This window comes from Macaca fascicularis, chromosome 5 (genome assembly GCF_037993035.2).
Source record: "Macaca fascicularis isolate 582-1 chromosome 5, T2T-MFA8v1.1".
Classification (NCBI taxonomy): domain Eukaryota; kingdom Metazoa; phylum Chordata; class Mammalia; order Primates; family Cercopithecidae; genus Macaca; species Macaca fascicularis.
In genome coordinates, this window is record NC_088379.1 from 50,271,123 (window position 1) to 50,288,982 (window position 17,860).

Here is a 17,860-nt window from a genome sequence, read left to right on the forward strand (position 1 = left end):
AAAGGATATTTTAAAGCATACAAATGAACAGCCAGATGAAGACTGCACAGACGACAAGGTTCAGAAGGGTCCCTAGCACAGAAGCCTCTGTTCCCATGAAGCTGGGGTGCACCTCCCACCAGGCAGCTGGATGTGTTCAACAACCTGGAAGTTCTCTAAACCCTGTCTTTTTGAGTTTTTATGGAGGCTTCAGGATATCAGCATGATCGATTAAACCATTGCCCTTTGGGGAGCAATATGGAGGGGAGCTGAAAGTTCCAACCCTCTAATCACATGTTTGGCTCCCCTGGAAATCAGCCACCATCCTGAGGCTATCCAGGAGCTTCCAGCCACCAGTCATCTCAACAGCATATACAAAGATACTATCACTTATCACTGCAGAGATGCCAAAGGTTTTAGGACCTATGTACCAGGAAAGGGAGAGGGAGCAGAAGTCCAATACATATTTCTTATTATATCACAGTGACAAAGCCAATTCTCAGAAGAGGAGGCCAGGCACGGTGGCTCACACCTGTAATACCAGCACTTTGAGAGGCTAAGGCAGGTGGATCACCTGAGATAAGGAGTTCAAGACCAGCTTGGCCACATGGCATAACCCAGTCTCTACTAAAAATACAAAAATTAGCCAGGCATGGTGGCGTGCGCCTATAATCCTGGCTACTCAGGAGGCTGAGGCAGGGGAATCACTTGAACCTGGGAGGCAGAGGTTGCAGTGATCCGAGATTACGCTACTGCACTTCGGCCTAGGTGACAGAGCAAGACTCCATCTCAAAAAAAAAAAAAAAAAGAAAAGAAGAGGGAGCTTCCATTCCATGTGTAGAAGAGTCACCTTAAACATCAAAAGGAGAATCAGAAAGTATGGCCCAGAGGAGCTAGTAAGGAAGGCATAGTAAGAGAGTAGTAGGAAGTGGTAACAGGGGCTTTTGAGTAGAACAGACAAACTGGGATTCTTTTCAAGCTGCCTTTGACCAGCCATGCAATGTAGAGCAAGTAAAATGATGGTTAACAAGACCCCCTCATATATAATAAATAATTTGGAAGAGTGGGGCCAATATTTAACAAATGGTGGTGACTATGATTACTATTATTGACAGGTTCTTGCCTAAAAGATAGAAACAAAATAAAGAAGCTTTGGAGTTTTAATTGGGATTTTTCTCTGGGAGATAAAGAGACCAGGAGATATACAGAGGGTGGGGAGCCTGGTTTGGGAAATACTTCTAAAATGACAAGCTGGATTTTCAGTGCGGTAGATACTGGCTAAGAGGTCTGCTCCTGTCAACAGTGAAGAGAACTTCCCTAAATAAATAAGGCAGGCAGCCTTTAATCCGAGCACTTTGGGAGGCCAAGGCGAAAGGATCACCTGGGCCCAGGAGTTACAGACCAGGCTGGACAACATGATGAGACCCTGCCTCTGCAAAAAGGAAAAAATTAGCCAGGCTTGGTAGTGCATACCTGTGGTCTCCCAGCTACTTAGGAGGATGAGGTGGGAGGACAGCTTGAGCCTGGGAGGTCAAGGCTACAGTAAATAGTGGTCCTTACTACTGCACTCTAGCCTAGGCAACAGAGGGAGACCCTGTCTCCCTAAATAAATAAATAAAAGGCTATGTATTCTTGAGCTGACTATAAGGGACTATTGTCTGATCCTATTATCTTCTCACTCTCAAATATTTCATTTCATTTTATTTTATTTTATTTTGTTTTGTTTTGTTTATTTATTTTGACACAGGCTCTCACTCTGTCGCCCAGGCTGGAGTGCAGTGGTGCGATCTCAGCTCTCTGCACCCTTGACCTCTCAGGTTCAAGAGACCTTCCCACCTCAGACTCCTGAGTCACCATGCCTGACTATTTTTTGTAGTTTTTGTAGAGACGGGGTTTCACCATGTTGCCCAGGCTGGTCTTGAACCGCTGGGCTCAAGCAATCGACCTGCCTTGGCCTCCCAAAGTGTTGGGATTACAGGTGTGAGCCACTGCACCAGACCTCAAATAATCTTTGAATCTCAGTTCTCACTCAACCTTTTCAAACCTCCACAACTCTGAGATGCAAGTACCCTCTTCCAAGCTGCTGAGGGGCTTTGGACTAATACAGCTAAATCACCAACCAGAACTTCAGCAGTTAGTGCTAGAGACAGAAAATTTTAAAACTAGTTTCACTGAAAATAGAGGTAAGGCACAGGAATATTATCCATGTTGTTACTACTATTTGAAAAGAAAAACAATCTAAAAAATAATTCAAGACATTTTATGAATGTCCTAGCTCGTTTCCTTAGATGGGAGCCTTCCTTTCTGTGATTCAAGGCTTATTTCCCTCTCTTCACACCCATCACTTCGCAATGCAGTTACAAGACCATAGCCCTGATCTGACCTTTTACCTTCTCATTTCCTGCCAGAACCACTTCATCCTGCTCATTCATCAGTGGTCAAAGTTAAATGCTAAGTCATTTAGTTTCAGAGGTTTACAGCACTGCCTTAGTCACTTCAGGCTGCTATAACAAAGTACCATAGCCCGAGTAGCTTACAAAAAACAGAAATTTATTTTCCCACAGGTCTGGAGGCTGGAAGTCTAAGATCAGGGGGCCAGTGGGGTCAGGTTCTGGTGAGGGCTCTCTTTCCGATTTCCAGATGGCTATCTTCTCACTGTGTCCTCACACGGTGGAAGGGGCTACACAATTCCCTGGGGCCCCTATTTACAAGGGCACGAATCCCACTCATTATGGTTCTACCTTCATGACTTAATTACCTCCCAAAGGCCCCACCTCCTAATACCATCACTTTGGGAGTTAGGATATCAACATATCAATTTAGGGAGGGGGGACATAGACATTCAGTCCATAAAGCACAGTTATATGCCAGTCTCTAATCCATTTTAAAGTAAAGGTCCCTCCAAAATAGACCAGTATGTTCTCATTAGATTATGAGGCAAAGTTTGAAGGAAGATTTCTTTGTCTGCTTCTACCTTTCCTTAAGGAACCTGCCTCCTCTTCTACCATCTGCTAACCCTGCTGCTCATCTAACCACCCCCACCTATGCCTTACTTTGTCATTCCATTCTTCCCCAAATCAACCACCAAAAACTGTAGAAATCAAATTCTGCTCCTTCAAGGGCCTACTTGTTAGAAAACTAAAATCATGCTAACGATAGTGGGTACCAATACACTAATGCATTCTTCTCTAGGAGCAGTGATTCGCAAATGAGCAGGGGTGGGATGAGGGAAAGAGAGAGAAGTGCCCCCAGGGGACAACTGGCAATGTCTGCACACATTGTTGGTTGTCACAAATGGGAGTGTGCTACTGTCTGTCATCTACTGGGTAGAGGCCAGAGATACTGCTGAACATCTCACATTGTACAGGACTGTTCCCCACAACAAAGAATTACCCAATCCAAAGTATCAGTAGTGCTGAGGTTGAGAAAACCAGCTCTAAGAGGTAATGTATTTTTATTAAAAACTCTTTTGTTCCATAGGTTTAAGTTTAAATTCCAGGCACTGGTCAGGCTGAATGGAGCTGTTTTGGAGCAGATAACCATCAAATCACACCTCAAGAAGGTACCTGTCTTCCATTCATATATAACTAGTTCTATTTGTCAGAATAAACATTAGCTGAATGATTACTAATGTTTTATTTGGTTGAGGTTTTCTATTTTTTATGCTTACAATATCAATTTAACCCCCAAAAATGAGTTTAACAACTCAGGGTGCAGTGGCTCACGCCTGTAATCCCAGCACTTTGGGAGGCCTAGGTGGGTGGATCATGAAATCAGGAGATTGAGACCATCCTGGCCAACATGGTGAAACCCCATCTCTACTAAAAATGTAAAAATTAGCCAGGCGTGGTTGTGCATGCCTGTAATCCCAGATACTTAGGAGACTGAGGTGGGAGAATCTCTCGAACCCGGGAGGCAGAGGTTGCAGTGAGCCGGAATCACACCATTGCACTCCAGCCTGGGCAACAGAGCCAGACTCAATCTCAAAAAAATAATAATAATAATAAATATATACAAAAATTAGCCAGGTGTGGTGGCGCACCCCTGTAATTCCAGCTACTCAGGAGGCTGAAGCAAGAGAATTGCCGGAACCCAGGAGGCAGAGGTTGCAGTGAGCCAAGATTGCACCACTGCACTCTAGCCTGGGTGATAGAGTGAGACACGGTCTTAAAAATAATAATAATATATATTATGTATATATTATGTATTAATAATATATATTTCACATACTAATACATAATGTTTCATATATATATAAGTTTATATATTTCACATACTAATACATGTTTCATATATATATATATATATATATATATGACAACTTCCTGTATTGTATCAATAAGATAACCCCATTAGATGCATTATACTTCATATTCTTGAGGGCAACACATACTGGTTTGTATTCAGAGTGTACACCATTAATTAAGTTAGCTAATTTAGACTATCAAAAACGGCCTGCCCAAAACAAAATAAGTGTATAAAAATATTCCTCAAATTTCTTTCTTTTTTTTTTTTAGATAGGTCTCACTATTTTGCCCTGGCTACCCTCAAACTCCAGATCCTCCCCCTTCAGCCTCCAAAGTGTCTGGGACTATAGGCATGCATGACCCCACCTGACTTCATATTTCTCAAACTTCTGTCACAAAATATGATCCTATATTTTTCTGTGAATGTATAAGATTTTATTAATGTTCATATAACCAATGTATACAGGATTTCATGTAGTTAGTCAATCGCCTCACAGAAAAAAATTCCCAAAGTAAAATTAGAGGGCCATGTTAGGCAACCTGAATTCTCTCTGAATAGGTATAACAACAGAAGTTTCACCTTAGTACCTTCTCCTTTTTGAGTGTTTAGGTGGGCAAAAGAGACTTGGGGGCATGAGATACAAGGCAGAGAGAAATTCAGCACAGGGGCTAAATCAACAGCAGGCCATGCAACCACAGTCTTTGTGTGCAGTGCTGCTGGAGCAGGGGATGGTGTAGGACTTGCAGTGGTTGTGTGCACTTTGTGGCCAACAATGCTGAGTCACGCCAGCATCACCCTCTAAGGGAACAATGCCAAAAGACAAGCTACCGCCTTTATGTATTTGTGGTGTTTATGACTCACTCCCAGGTAAATGCAGGCCTTTATTCATGCTTGGTGACTTTTCATGGTAATCATTCAAAATGTCCTAGTGTCATAATGCAATTAGAGTAGAATTCATCTTGAGTCACTAAAATTACATAATTACTAATATTAATCACAATTACTATCAAAGCTATGAACCAAATTCAAACTCAAACCTAACAGCATCATAATCCCTGAAAATGAGATGCCCAAAGAGTAAGGCCGGTGCCTCTTAAAAGTCAAACGATCTTTTGTATATTTAAAACAGGCTAAAATAAAAGTTGCTAAGATCTCAGTCAGACCAAGTCCCAGGGTCCGAGGAGATGCATTTGTCCTATGGCTGGAGCAACAAAAGCACAGCTGATAAAAAGAAGCAAACAAGCCATTATTCTTGTATTTTCTTGTCCTAGCCTTCTATGCTGTGGCTCTAGCACTTCTGCTTTCAGGGGACAAAACTAGGGTAGAAGGGTAACTATATTCTCCACTGAAGTTTAATGCTCAGAATAAAATAGTTACTTGAAGTGGGGAAAAAGATTTACCCTTTTTTGTGTTAACAATGAGGAAAAGTCCTTAAGCTTAGAAGAGTAAGGTACGGCCCAGCACTATGGCTCATGGCTGTAATCCCAGCACTTTGGGAGGTTGAGGCAGGAGGACTGCTTGAGGCCAGGAATTTGGCACAATACAGCCAGACCCCATCTCAAAAAAAAAAAAAGGAAGAAGAAGAGGAAGGTGAAAGTACAATAACATGACTTCTTAACAAGATTTACCCATAATCATATCTGAAGCTCAACAAATTAAATAGCTTTTAAATAAAAGACACAGCAGAATATGACCAAAGACAGAAGAGAATTATTTAACCACAGTTAATAATTTGCCTAGGCTCACCTTTCAATTGGCTTATTCAATAAAAGCACAGAAGAAATACAATGCAAGAGGGATTTAACTGGGGAGACTTGAAATGCATTTCAAAAAAAAAAGTGTGTTTCACTAAATGAAAGAGCAGCAGAAGGAAGTTTTTCAGTGCAGAAAATAAGCATAACTCTCCCTCTCAGCTCCTCAAAATCTATTTTCAGGACTATATCATTTAGACACATCTCAAAATTGTACCCACACTCCTGGGGTCCTTGGCCTGCCTGTGACCCTTGCCTAAACTTTGATACAGAGACGTGGTGCTCTCAAGGCCAAAAACTGCACCAGCCAAGAACACAAGTACTCAATGTTTCATCATCACCCTCTATCAGTCTGTCTAGGATTGTGACACTACTTCTCAGATGACTCCAAACACTAGTATGTATCAACAGGGCACACACCCCTTACTTAATACCCCTGGTACTAAGTACCCCTGGATACCCAAGCACCAAGTCAGGAGGGGAGCAGAGTTGCATACCATGCACAGTTGTGGAATTAGCAGAGACGAAAGCAGTACATATCAGAGCCGAAATGAGATCTCACGCTGTCCTTTGCTTATGCACCTATTTCAGTATTTATCACAGTGGTCTGTGAAATGCCTATCTCCCCACAGGGACCATGTCTTAATCAACTTTGGATCCTTTGTCAACCCTACATGTTGCAGTTGTTCAATAACTATGAGAGTCAATTTCCAATTTCACAGGCTACAAGGAAGGGCAGACACTCTGAATGAAATACGACAAATTTTGCAGGCATCAGCATTACTCTAAAATATTATGATTTCTATTTTCTCCTCCTGTTCACTTCCATTCTTTCCTGGAGATACCATGGAAAAGACAAAGATCAAAAACAGAAAAAGCAGATGTTTGACAAAGATTGCAATAAAAATAGTAATCCACTAAGTATAAATATTAAAAAAGTTCTCATTTCTGCATAGGCAAAAAAAAAAAAAAAAACTAAACCCATGCTACTGGACCCTCTCATCTACTGATTTTTTAATCCCATCACCTGCCAAATTGAAATAGTTTGTGTCCTTTAAAACTCATGGCCTGGCCGGGTGCAATGGCTGATGCCCTGTAATCCCAGCACTTTATGAGGCTGAGGTGGGAGGATCGCTTGAGGTCAGGAGTTTGAGACCAGCCTGGCCAACATGGTAAAACCCCATCTTTACTAAAAACACAAAAATTAGCTGGGCATGGTGGCACACGCCTGTAGTCCCAGCTACTCAGGAGGCTGAGGCAGGAAAATAGCTTGAACCTGGGAGGCAGAGGTTACAGTGAGCCAAGATCTCGCCACCGCACTCCAGCCTCGGGGACAGAGTGAGACTTTGTCTCAAAAGCAGAAAATTTAACTAATTTAATGTAAATAAGAAAATTAAATTAAATTAAAATTCATGGCCCAAAACATATACCGCAATCACCCCAATATATTAAGGCTCACTGATTTTCACTCAAGATCAACAGCTCAGTCTCACCAAGCACAACAGAAAACCAGCAAGAAAGTTTGTTCTTTCCTTAAATCATAAGGACATACATTTTTAAATGAACTCAGAATAATTTTTTAAAATTATAGATCTGCTATATCTCAGAGAAGGTATCTGGCTATAAAGGATAAAATATAGCCAGAAATATCCAGACTTGGTAAAAATGTTATTGGTGATAATATTTTGGTGTTTAAGTATACACAATGAAGCTCTACTAGTTGCTTCAATCATTTGAAAATCATAATTTGATTTTACAAAAATACTCCAATGTTTTCAGTCAAATATTTTGTTATTTCCAAAACTCGATATAGAATACAATTTCTACAATTCCTTTTAGAAAAGCTTCCAGAAGATAAATTCCTTCCAATAAAGTATTTGATAGTTTGACTTTTTTTTTTTCCAAATGAGGTCTCACTGTATTGCCCAGGCCAGAGTGCAGTGGTGTGATCACGGCTCACTACAGCCTCAACTTCCACGGTTCAAGCAATCCTCCCACCTCAGCCCCGCTCCTGGTAGCTGGGACTACAGGTGTGCACCACCACACTCAGCTAATTTTTGTATTTTTTGTTGAGACGGGGTTTCACCATGTGCCCAGGCTGGTCTTGAACTCCTGAGCCCAAGCAATCTGCCCGCCTCAGCCTCCCACAGTGCTGGGATTACAGGCGTGAGCCACTGCACCTGGTCAAGCATGTTTCTTTATTGCAGGACTTTTCTGAGCCTTTATTAGTATGCAATAGACTCTCCAAAAGGAAAGTGGAGTATGTGATGATTCCTAAGCTTATTTCACAAGAAAATTATTTTTTATTTCATGTATTACCAATCAGCCTTCATCAGAAAAGAGTATTTTGAGGAACATACTTTGAGAATCACAAGTTGGTTAATGAAACCTCAATAATAGGTTTTAACTCGCAGGAACTCCCATTAGCCTTTTTCTTTTTCTTTTTTCTTTTGGCCATTGACTACATCTTTAAAACCATGGACAGCCATCTTCAAATGCATGCCCTTAGAAAGGAAAACAATACCTATAAGAACACATAGAGGAGCTAACACATATTACCACCTTTATAATAAAAAGTCCATGAAAACTCAGGCAGCTGCTATTTTACACTGACAGAATTATGAAAGATCCAAAGCCTATAGAACATACTGCTCTCTGCATATTTCAAGTTCAAATTGGGTAGGTTTACATCTACGCAATTTGAATATGGTAACAATCATAATGAAAAGGAAAACTTACCAACAGAAGCAGAGTTTTTAAGAATCGACTCCTTTGGGGTTCCTTTTTCAATTCGTATTGTGGCCCACTGTTCAAAAACAAGAAATACTAATTTAAACTGTCCCACAGACACAACATAAAATACTTCAACCATATTATACACAAGTGAAATTACACATCAAGCTGTGACAGTATCTGAACTAAAGAGATAACTCCAGTGAATCTCTGATATAGCAGTATTCCAAGTCCCAAGTATACTTTTATATCAGTTACTGATAATGCCCTAATAAAATGTGGGAAGGACAATATTTACCCTTTCTCAACCACCTCACATGCATGGGTGTCCTGATAAATTACTCATTGAGAAGGCTGTGAAGCATGGGGGGCATGAGTACAGGTCACGGCATCAAGAATGTCTGGGTTTAAAATTACTTATTCCCTATAGGCCTCTGTTTCCTCATTGTAAAATAAGGATAATAGATCCTATCCCATAGGGTTGCTGTCACATTAAACAAGATGACACATGTAAGGGCCTAAAATGTAGGGCATAAAGTATAAGTATTTTCACAACAAATTAGACATTCAGGGGTAGGACACACTCAAAGATGCATCAGAAATAAGCTTGCAGAAAGAGGCAGCACAGACTTGGAAAGCTGGAAAGGACTCGATGAAATCATTAACTAAGGCACGATCGGCTCACGCCTGTAATCCCAGCACTTTGGGAGGCCCAGGAGGGTGGATCATTTGAGGTCAGGAGTTCAAGACTAGCCTGGCCAACATGGCAAAACCCCATCTCTACTAAAAATACAAAAATTAGCCAGGCATGGTGATGCATGCTGGAGCTACTCTGGAGGCTGAAGCAGAATTGCTTGAACCAGGGAGCAAGAGGCTGCAGTGAGCAGAGATCAGGCCCCTGCACTCCAGCCTAGGCAACAGAGTGAGACTCTCTCAAAAAAAAAAAAAAAAGAAAAAGAAATCATTAACTACAGAAAATCGTCTGTCCACATGGTTACTTATGAAGATGCATAGGAAAATGTTATAATTATGAAGATCTACAGATTTTAGGGAATTTAAGAACTGGAAAACAACTCTCGTGTTGTTTTGAAGGTACCTAGGAAATAAAAAAATGTACCCGGATGTGATTTTTTTTTTCTTTATACATTTTTTACACACTTCCCAAATTATTCACTATTAACATCATAGTTCAAAAACTGCTAGTGAACTTTTCAAGTCTCTCATTCTAGAGAATCCCCAGGGCTCTTACACTAAAAAGTATTGTAATAATTATAATTGAACATAAGTACCCTTGAAGGGGCAGAGACAATTTTTTTTTTTTTTGAGACAGGGGCTTGCTGCAGCCTTGACCTCCTGGGCTCAAGCAATCCTCCCACCTCAGTCTCCTGAGTAGCTGGAACTACAGGCCCGCATCACCACTCCCAGCTAAGTTTTAGATTTTTTGTAAAAACCAGGTTTCACCTTGTCAACCAGACTGTACTTGAACTCCTGAGCTCAAGCAATCTACTGGCTTCAGCCTCCCAAAGTGCTGAGATTACAGGAGTGAGCTACCATTTTATATCGTATTTTATTTTATTTTACTTTATTTTATTTTTTGAGAAGGAGTTTCGCTCTTGTTGCCCGGGCTGGAGTCCAATGGCATGATCTCGGCTCACTGCAATCTCCGCCTCCCGGGTTCAAGTGATTCTTCCGCCTCGGCCTCCCAAGTAGCTGGGACTACAGGCACCCACCACCAAGCCCAGCTAATTTTTGTACTTTTAGTAAAGATGGGGTTTCACTAAGTTGGCCAGTGTGGTCTCAAACTCCTGACCTCAGGTGATCCAAATGCCTCAGCCTCCCAAAGTGCTGGGATTATAGGTGTGACCCACCGCACCCAGCCCAGAGACAGATTTATTAATAGGCCAAGTCAAAAACCTCAGTTATTGCTAGGCTCAAAAGAGTTTGTTGACGAGAGGTTAAAAATTTTTTCAAATAAGAACGTAACTGATAGAGAATAAATAACCTAAAACGTACATCAAGGTCAGGGAGTAACGCATGATATCTGACTACGTCAGGACCCTTCAAAACAACCCACAGAGCCAAACAAGAACATGCCATTTGCACTTAGAAAACAGCCTATAAATAGAGGCCAGTCTTTCCAGCTTCCAGTGACAAGTGACTAAATCATAAGACTCAGTCTTAATCTGATTGCATCCTGTTATCTTTTGCAGATTTAGTGCACGAGTTCTCAAACTCTGGACTAATACCACTCAGCTTTTCTCAACTGAAGTAACTGTTTTCATAGTTCTTCACTTAAAGCTTCAGGGCCTATTATCATTTGTAAGTAAACCAAAGATATAATTAAAATAAAATGTTGTAAACAATCAATCATTGTTCATTTCAGACTCATTTTTTTTCATTGTGGGCGAGTGATTTTCTATTTTATACAAATAGTAGTTACCTTAGACTAGAACTATTATTCCATGCTCATGTGATGGAAAATGCTGGTATTCTGTGCCTGTTAATGGGTTGAATTATGTCCCTCTAAAATTCATATGTTGAAGCTCTAACCCCCAGTACCTCAGAATGTGACTATATTTACAGATAGGGTCTTCAAAGGGTGACTACGTTAAAAAGAAGCCCTCAGGGTGGGCCCTAATCCAATCTGACTGATGTCCTTGTAAGAAGAGAAAACTTGGACACGCAAATAGACACAAGGATGTGAGCACAGAAAGGGCCATGTGAGGATACCACACCTTCTTGCTAGAAGGTAGTCACATGCAAGCCTAGGAGAGAGGCCTCAGAATGAGGCTAAACCTGCTGACACCTCGATCTTGAACCTCTAGCTTCCAAAACTGAGAAAATAAATTTCTGTTGTTTAGGCCACCAGTCTGTGGTACTTTCTTATAGCAGCTCTAGCAAACTAATACAGTGACATTCCTCAAAAAGCATGATCTGCTCAAAAGCACTCCATGTTTTGGCACCAGACAAGTCTCAGAATGCATTCTGTCTCCTGAAATGATAGCTCTAAAGGTCTACCCTGCATAACACAATTACTGTGTTAAGGTAAGCACATTTTAGGCCAGACACTGTGGCTCATGCCTATAATCACAATACTTTGGGAGGCCAAGGCAGGAAAATCGCTTGAGTCCAGGAGTTCGAACCAATCTGGGCATCAGGGTGAAACCTTGTCTCTCCAAAAAAAAAAAAAAGTTTTAAATTAGTTGGGCATGGTGGTACACGTCTGTGGTCCCAACCACTCAGGCGGACTGCTTGAGGAGGTCGAGGCTACAGTGAGCTGTGATCATGCCACTGCACTGCAGCCTGGGTGACAGGGAGACCCTGCCTAAAAAAAAAAAAAAAAAAAAAAAAAAAAGATATGCAAATGTTAAGGTTGAAGAAGCAGACATTTAGTACCTAAGGGAATTTGTACTAGAAAACCCTTTTCTTCTGTAGGATGACCCTCCACTGAAAGTAAAAACATGCCTGTGCTTTGCAGCTAGATAGATATACATTTGAATTGCAGTTCTGCCACTTCCTGGCTGGAATCATCTCACACAAGAGACTTTAACGTCTTGGGGCATCCATTTCATCATCTCTAAAACAGGGACAAGGCCAGGCGGGGTGGCTCATGCCTGTAATTCCAGCACTTTGGGAGGCCAAGGCGGGCAGATCACTCGAGGACAAAAGTTGAAGACCAGCCTGGTCAACATAGTGAAATCCCGTCTCTACTGAAAATACAAAAATTAGCCGGGCATGGTGGCTCACGCCTGTAATCCCAGCCACTTAGGAGGCTGAGGCAGGAGAATCGCTTGAATCCAGGAGGGGGAGGTTGCAGTGGGCCGAGATTGTGCCGCTGCACTCCATCCAGCCTGGGTGACAGAGCAAGGCTCTGTCTCACAAAAAGAAATAAAATAAAAATAAAACAGGGGCAATACCAAAGGTGGCTGTAAAGGCTAAAGGAGATAATGTAGCTCCTGCCTACCACACAGCAGGCCACAAAGTAGCTTCCTCCTCCCTATATTCCACATTTCAGGCCTCTGAAATGGCCAGTTTTTTCCAGACTGTCCAGTGCTTCTCCCCATAAATAGTTATTTCTCTTTTACCATGCCAGCTTCTCTAGCCAATCAGATCAACCCAAATACAAAGACAGAATATCTCTTCCAGACGTTCTGAATCTCTTACAGGGGTATATCAGAACATATCTGCCTCAAGGCATCACAAAAGAGGCAGCTCTGTCAGCAAAATGGTCCTAAAGTACAAAAGTGGCTTCTAACAACCCACAGTTTCTGCCTCCCCAGGAAAGTTGAAAGATACTTATCAATGAAGTTATCTTTCCACCTAATTTCCAAATCCTCTTGGAGGGAAAAAGGTAGCTGTCCAAAATTCACCAAAAGAAATAGCTTTAAGTCTGATTTTTTTTTTTTTTTTTTTTTAGATGGAGTGTTGCTCTGTCACCCAGGCTGGAGTGTAGTGGCACAATCTTGGCTCACTATAGCCTGTGCTCCCAGATTCAAGTGATTCTCCTGCCTCAGCCTCCTGAGCAGCTGGGATTACAGGTGCACACCACCATGCTTGGCTAATTTTTGTATTTTTAGTAGAGATGGGGTTTCACCATGTTGGCCAGGCTGGTCTCAAATTCTTGATCTCAAGTGATCCGCCCGCCTCAGCTTCCCAAAGTGCTGGGATTACAGACATGAGCCACCACACCTGGCCAAGTTTTACTTTTCATAATTTGTATTCCTAAAACAATTTTCTCGAATATAAAGCTGTAATATTAGCATACATATCCAACAAATTATCATATATCCCTTGAAAATCACTGGCTTGGAGAATCACTAAACTTATTCTAAGTATTCAAGGCTTATCCTCAAGTATCTTGTCATATCAGTGACTTATGCATACATCTAGAGATACCCAGCAATGCAGAAGAAAGTAGAAGTAGGTGCTCAATAAATGATTATTACTTGAACCAGTGGCTTAAGAAGGGGTCAGAGAAGAGCATAAAGCTCAGTGAGTTAACAAGTAACAATTATCAAAATCAGCAATTTAGAAGGTACCCTACACACATTTCAACTTCTAGAATTTGCGTTTATGGTCATGAGAAAGATACCCATTGACAGTAAAACTTGTCAAAGTAAACATATAATAGACAAAACTAAATGATCTTTTTAAATGGTACATAAATTATAAGCAAAGAAACTTGAGAAACATCCAATTATGATCAGAGCTCAAAGAATATTCTTGGGAATGAAATGTAAAGAAAGAAACAACTAAATCAATTAAGAATTTACCAAGGAGTGATACAAGGGCTGGGCCTTGAATGCAGTCTACAAAAAGGCAGTGTATTTGTCCAGCACTGAAGATTTTCTCATGCTAAACATCAACATAATCCCTTAAGGAATTATTCCTATAGTTGAGAAAAGCAGTCCACCATATTAACTCCAGTCTAACAGAAATGTCTTTGAAACATCTAACACTGTTCTAGTTGAAGGATAGAAGATCCTGGGTTACTGTTCTCCTGCACCTAAAGCAGAAATCACTATGGGATCACAGCTCTCCTTCCTGATGAGCTCAGATGCTCCCATAGGAGTTCCAGGCAGTCACAGCCAACAAATCAGAGCTGGCTCACACAATGAATCTGTATTCAAATTCCACATACATCAAGCACCTCTTTGACCTAATAACTTAGTCTCAGCAGACAGGGTGGGTTCCTTATGTGTCACCTACCTAGTTTCCAAGCTATCTAGTTTCTCCCACCAGAATTAGAAAACTGGCATTCTTGACAGTTTGATTGACAAGGAGTTCAGCTCTGGAGTTGTGCAGAAGGACAAAAATTAAAATCTGTGGCCCTGTCAAACTGAAAGTCAGATCCTGGACTGGAGATCATCCTATCAGGTGCAATAATTTGCCAGGTTGACAGCAACCAGCTGGCCTCTGCCCTTAGCTGTACCTTGAGTCACTAAAGAAAAACAGGAGTGAGCCCCTGGAAGCCAGTGGGTATGATTTACCTTAAACCATTCTTAAACAGGGTATAAATTCCAAAAGACATTACTGTATGGGAGAACAGTTCAATCATTTCAGAGTTCAGAGAAAGACAGAACACCAGCTGAAGAGGATCATCTGCTATGGGAGAGGATTCTGAAGAAGGTCTAACAGTAGCAGGCAGCTAAGAAATTCACAGCATAATGTGACCAAGCTCACAATGTAAAGTCAGTAAGAGTTCAAAACAGAAATAGCTCCCAAGTAGAAACAATAAAACTTTAAAAGCATGAGCACTGAGAATGAAGAATCACATACAACTTCAAAGACTAGGCAAAGAAATAGCCACAAACGAGAGTCTAGGGCAATACAGGAGGCTAGCAGGTACAAGACAGTGTCCAGTGGGTTAGAGATGTATTCCCCAATTAGCTGAGGAAGAAGAGCAGATAAAGCCACATCCTAAGGGCAGAGAGAAAATAAGGTCACAAAAATGGGAACCAAACTTATAAGAAGGCACTGTGGAATGCTAGAATCTCAGTAATCATATTATTCTTTTAATAGCAACAAACATTCATATAGTCGATGCAGGCAGCCTTCTAAGGTGCTTGATACATTTTAACTTATTTGAACAACCCTGTGGAAATAGGAGTTATTGTTACTCCTATTTTATAGATAAAGAAAATGAGGCACAAGAGTAGATGACCTCCTTAAGGTCACATTTTGAGAAACAGAGCTACAATTTTGGTACCAAATCTAAGCAAACCTGTATCCAGGATCTCTACTCCTAACCACTAGGCTGTACTCAGTTAAGACTCCTGTTTCTGGCCAGGCGTGGGGCTCACACCTGTAATCCCAGCACTTTGGGAGGCAAAGGCAGGAAGATTGCTTGAGGCCAGGAGATCAAGACCAGCCAGGCCAAGATAGCAAGACGCTGTCTCTTATGTAAAAAAAAAGTATATGTAACATATAAATATATATATTTTTGAAACAAGTAGATATAAATTATATACATACAATTTTTTTTTTAAAAAAAGACTCCTGCTTCTAACAGTTAATTCAAACAAACCACTGATCTCTGACCCTCAGTTTCCCTCTCTGTAAAAGGGGGATAGCACTTGCCCTCCCTACCCTACCCAGCCTTTTGACACTTAATAAAACCCTAAGAGTAAGCTGCAGTTGTTCTCTACCAGGCCCACTTCCATCTAACATTTTTCTTTGCAGAATTTGGAAACAGGAGGGTAGGGAGACCTGAGGTCAAAGAATATATACCTTTTCAATGGCATTTCAAGTGCTGTTAGTTAGATAAAATTCCATGACTCCACTAAAAGAAAATACGATTTCTTTCTGCCATCCAGGAATTGGTCTCTTATCTTGGGCATAAAGAAGAACACGATGCCTTTCTGAACAGGATGCCTGAGTACACAAAAGGACCTCTGAAACCTGGGGCTGTAAAAACAAGCGGGTGAAGGGGAAACTGCACTGCATAATGGATATAAGCAAATCCTCTGATACAAAAAGTTGGTCGCATTGTTATTATAATCAGTAAAATAATAACGATGCTCAGGGAATGGAGTGATTTTTGCTTCCGACCAGAGGAACAATAGTGGTCCAGTGGTTTCAGCCCAAATCCCTCCAGGTCCGCAAAAGCCGCCGAGATGCTGACTTTCGCACTGCCGCGGGCAAGGAACAGAAATGCACGCACGCATGCACACGCGCGCACACACACCCCTGATCCGCGACCACTGACCTTGAGAGCTGGACCCCAGGGTTCTGAGCCCGCAGCGGCGTGGGGCTGGCTGCATCCCTCCCGGCACTCACCTCTAAAGTTTTCACCAGGATCTTCATGTAGATCTCGGAGATGCCCAGAGACACTCCGAAGACTGAAGGCAGAAGGATGAAGCCGAGAACCAGCGTCAGCCAGGTGGAAAGGATCTTCCCGGCCAGCTCTGCGCCCTCCATGACTCGGCGCACCCACTCAGGAGAAGTCCGCAGTGGAGGGCCGAGCGCCACAGCAGTCCCTGTCCCCAGGCAGTCCCGCGGGAGCTCCAGGAGCAGAGCGCCGAGCCCGGCACTCACCTCTGCGAGGGGAAGAGAGGAAGGAAAAAAACTTTCAGAATTACGGCAATATCCTTCCTTCCTCCCCGGGCTCCTCCTCGCCCCTGTCAGTTAACTCCTTCTCCGCCGGCGGCCCAGGTCTGGGCTGAAGCCACCGCGGCGTGCGCAGACCTGGGTAGCGCGAGCCAGTGGTTGGAGCTGCGGGTAAGCGGAGGGACACCGCAGCGCGGCAGAGCGCGCGAGCGCAGCCGGGAACGCGCCCCGCCCGGTGCCTGAGTTCCTCTGGGTGGTGATTGCGACAACTCAGCAGATGACTCACAGAGGCCCTCCCCGAGCCCGGTTCCCTGCGGGACCACCGCACTTTGGCACACCGGCAGGGCAGCGGGCGGAGCTCGCACCGGGCCGCGGGCTGTGCTGGAGGCTGGCTGCGCTCGGGCGTCCAGAGCCCTATTTCTGCGCGCTGCCCTCGCCCCACCTCCTCCGTCACCCAACGGGGGAGCTCCCTGGCAGAACTTAGCCCAGGAGCGCCGCAGCCTCCTGGGCGGTCTCAGTTTTTCCCTGCGCCCCGCCTCCCCCAGCACTCAGCAAAGGTCCTTTCAGGAGGAGAGTTTTCATCTGAAAAATGTTAATATTTTCTTCACCCGCAGAATGAACTGCTGACGTTTCTGGGACGCTTGAGGTCTTGTTTGTGTGGGTGTAAAACGAACTCTTGGGAAGGACTTCCAAGGACAGGAAAATGCAGAGCACACCAGGTAGCCGTGTACGCCGCTTCAGGCTCCCACACCTCCTTCCCCGCATGGCCTACAGCTGTGGGGCTCAATCTTGCTTATCCCGAGACTAGGAAGCTCTGTCCACGTGTCGCCTAACCCATTGAGCCGCCATCTCCCTAGCACTGAAACCTATCTGTCACTCCCTTCCTGGAGAAGATTCCAACCACACCCTCCCCTACCATTCAGCTAATACTCTCCGCGCTTAGAGGTAGCAGAAATGCCAGGCCGGCGCAAGCTTTCATTCACCAAGCTGACACGTGTCTCCTGGGTGTTCAGGCTCCTCGCTTCTACCGTGCCAGCCCTTATCAGAGCAACGAAGGGCAAAACCCTGTATGTTATTTACTCCATTGCAGTTCTCTTAGA

General features: G+C 42.9%; 1 protein-coding gene across 7 annotated transcripts in view; it reads right to left on the reverse strand.

Annotated features, from left to right (window-relative positions):
• Window positions 1-17,154, reverse strand: part of GPAT3 (glycerol-3-phosphate acyltransferase 3) — a 70,416-nt gene extending 53,262 nt beyond the window's left edge. For 3 of the 7 annotated variants that reach the window (XM_065545001.2, XM_074039774.1, XM_045392368.2), the window contains exons 1-3: window positions 17,047-17,154; window positions 16,491-16,750; window positions 8,718-8,784 (exon numbers count right to left, since the gene is read on the reverse strand). Coding sequence is in view for 5 of the 7 variants with exons in the window: in XM_074039774.1 (XP_073895875.1) it covers window positions 8,718-8,784; window positions 16,491-16,631 (208 nt within the window). In the remaining 2 variants the exon portion in view is untranslated. Of the gene's footprint in view, window positions 1-8,338; window positions 8,449-8,717; window positions 8,785-16,490; window positions 16,772-16,898 lie in introns of those variants that run through there. The other 4 variants (XM_045392369.2, XM_045392367.3, XM_045392366.3 and 1 more) reach the window with 4 other exon arrangements.
• Window positions 17,155-17,860: the final 706 nt, after the last annotated feature.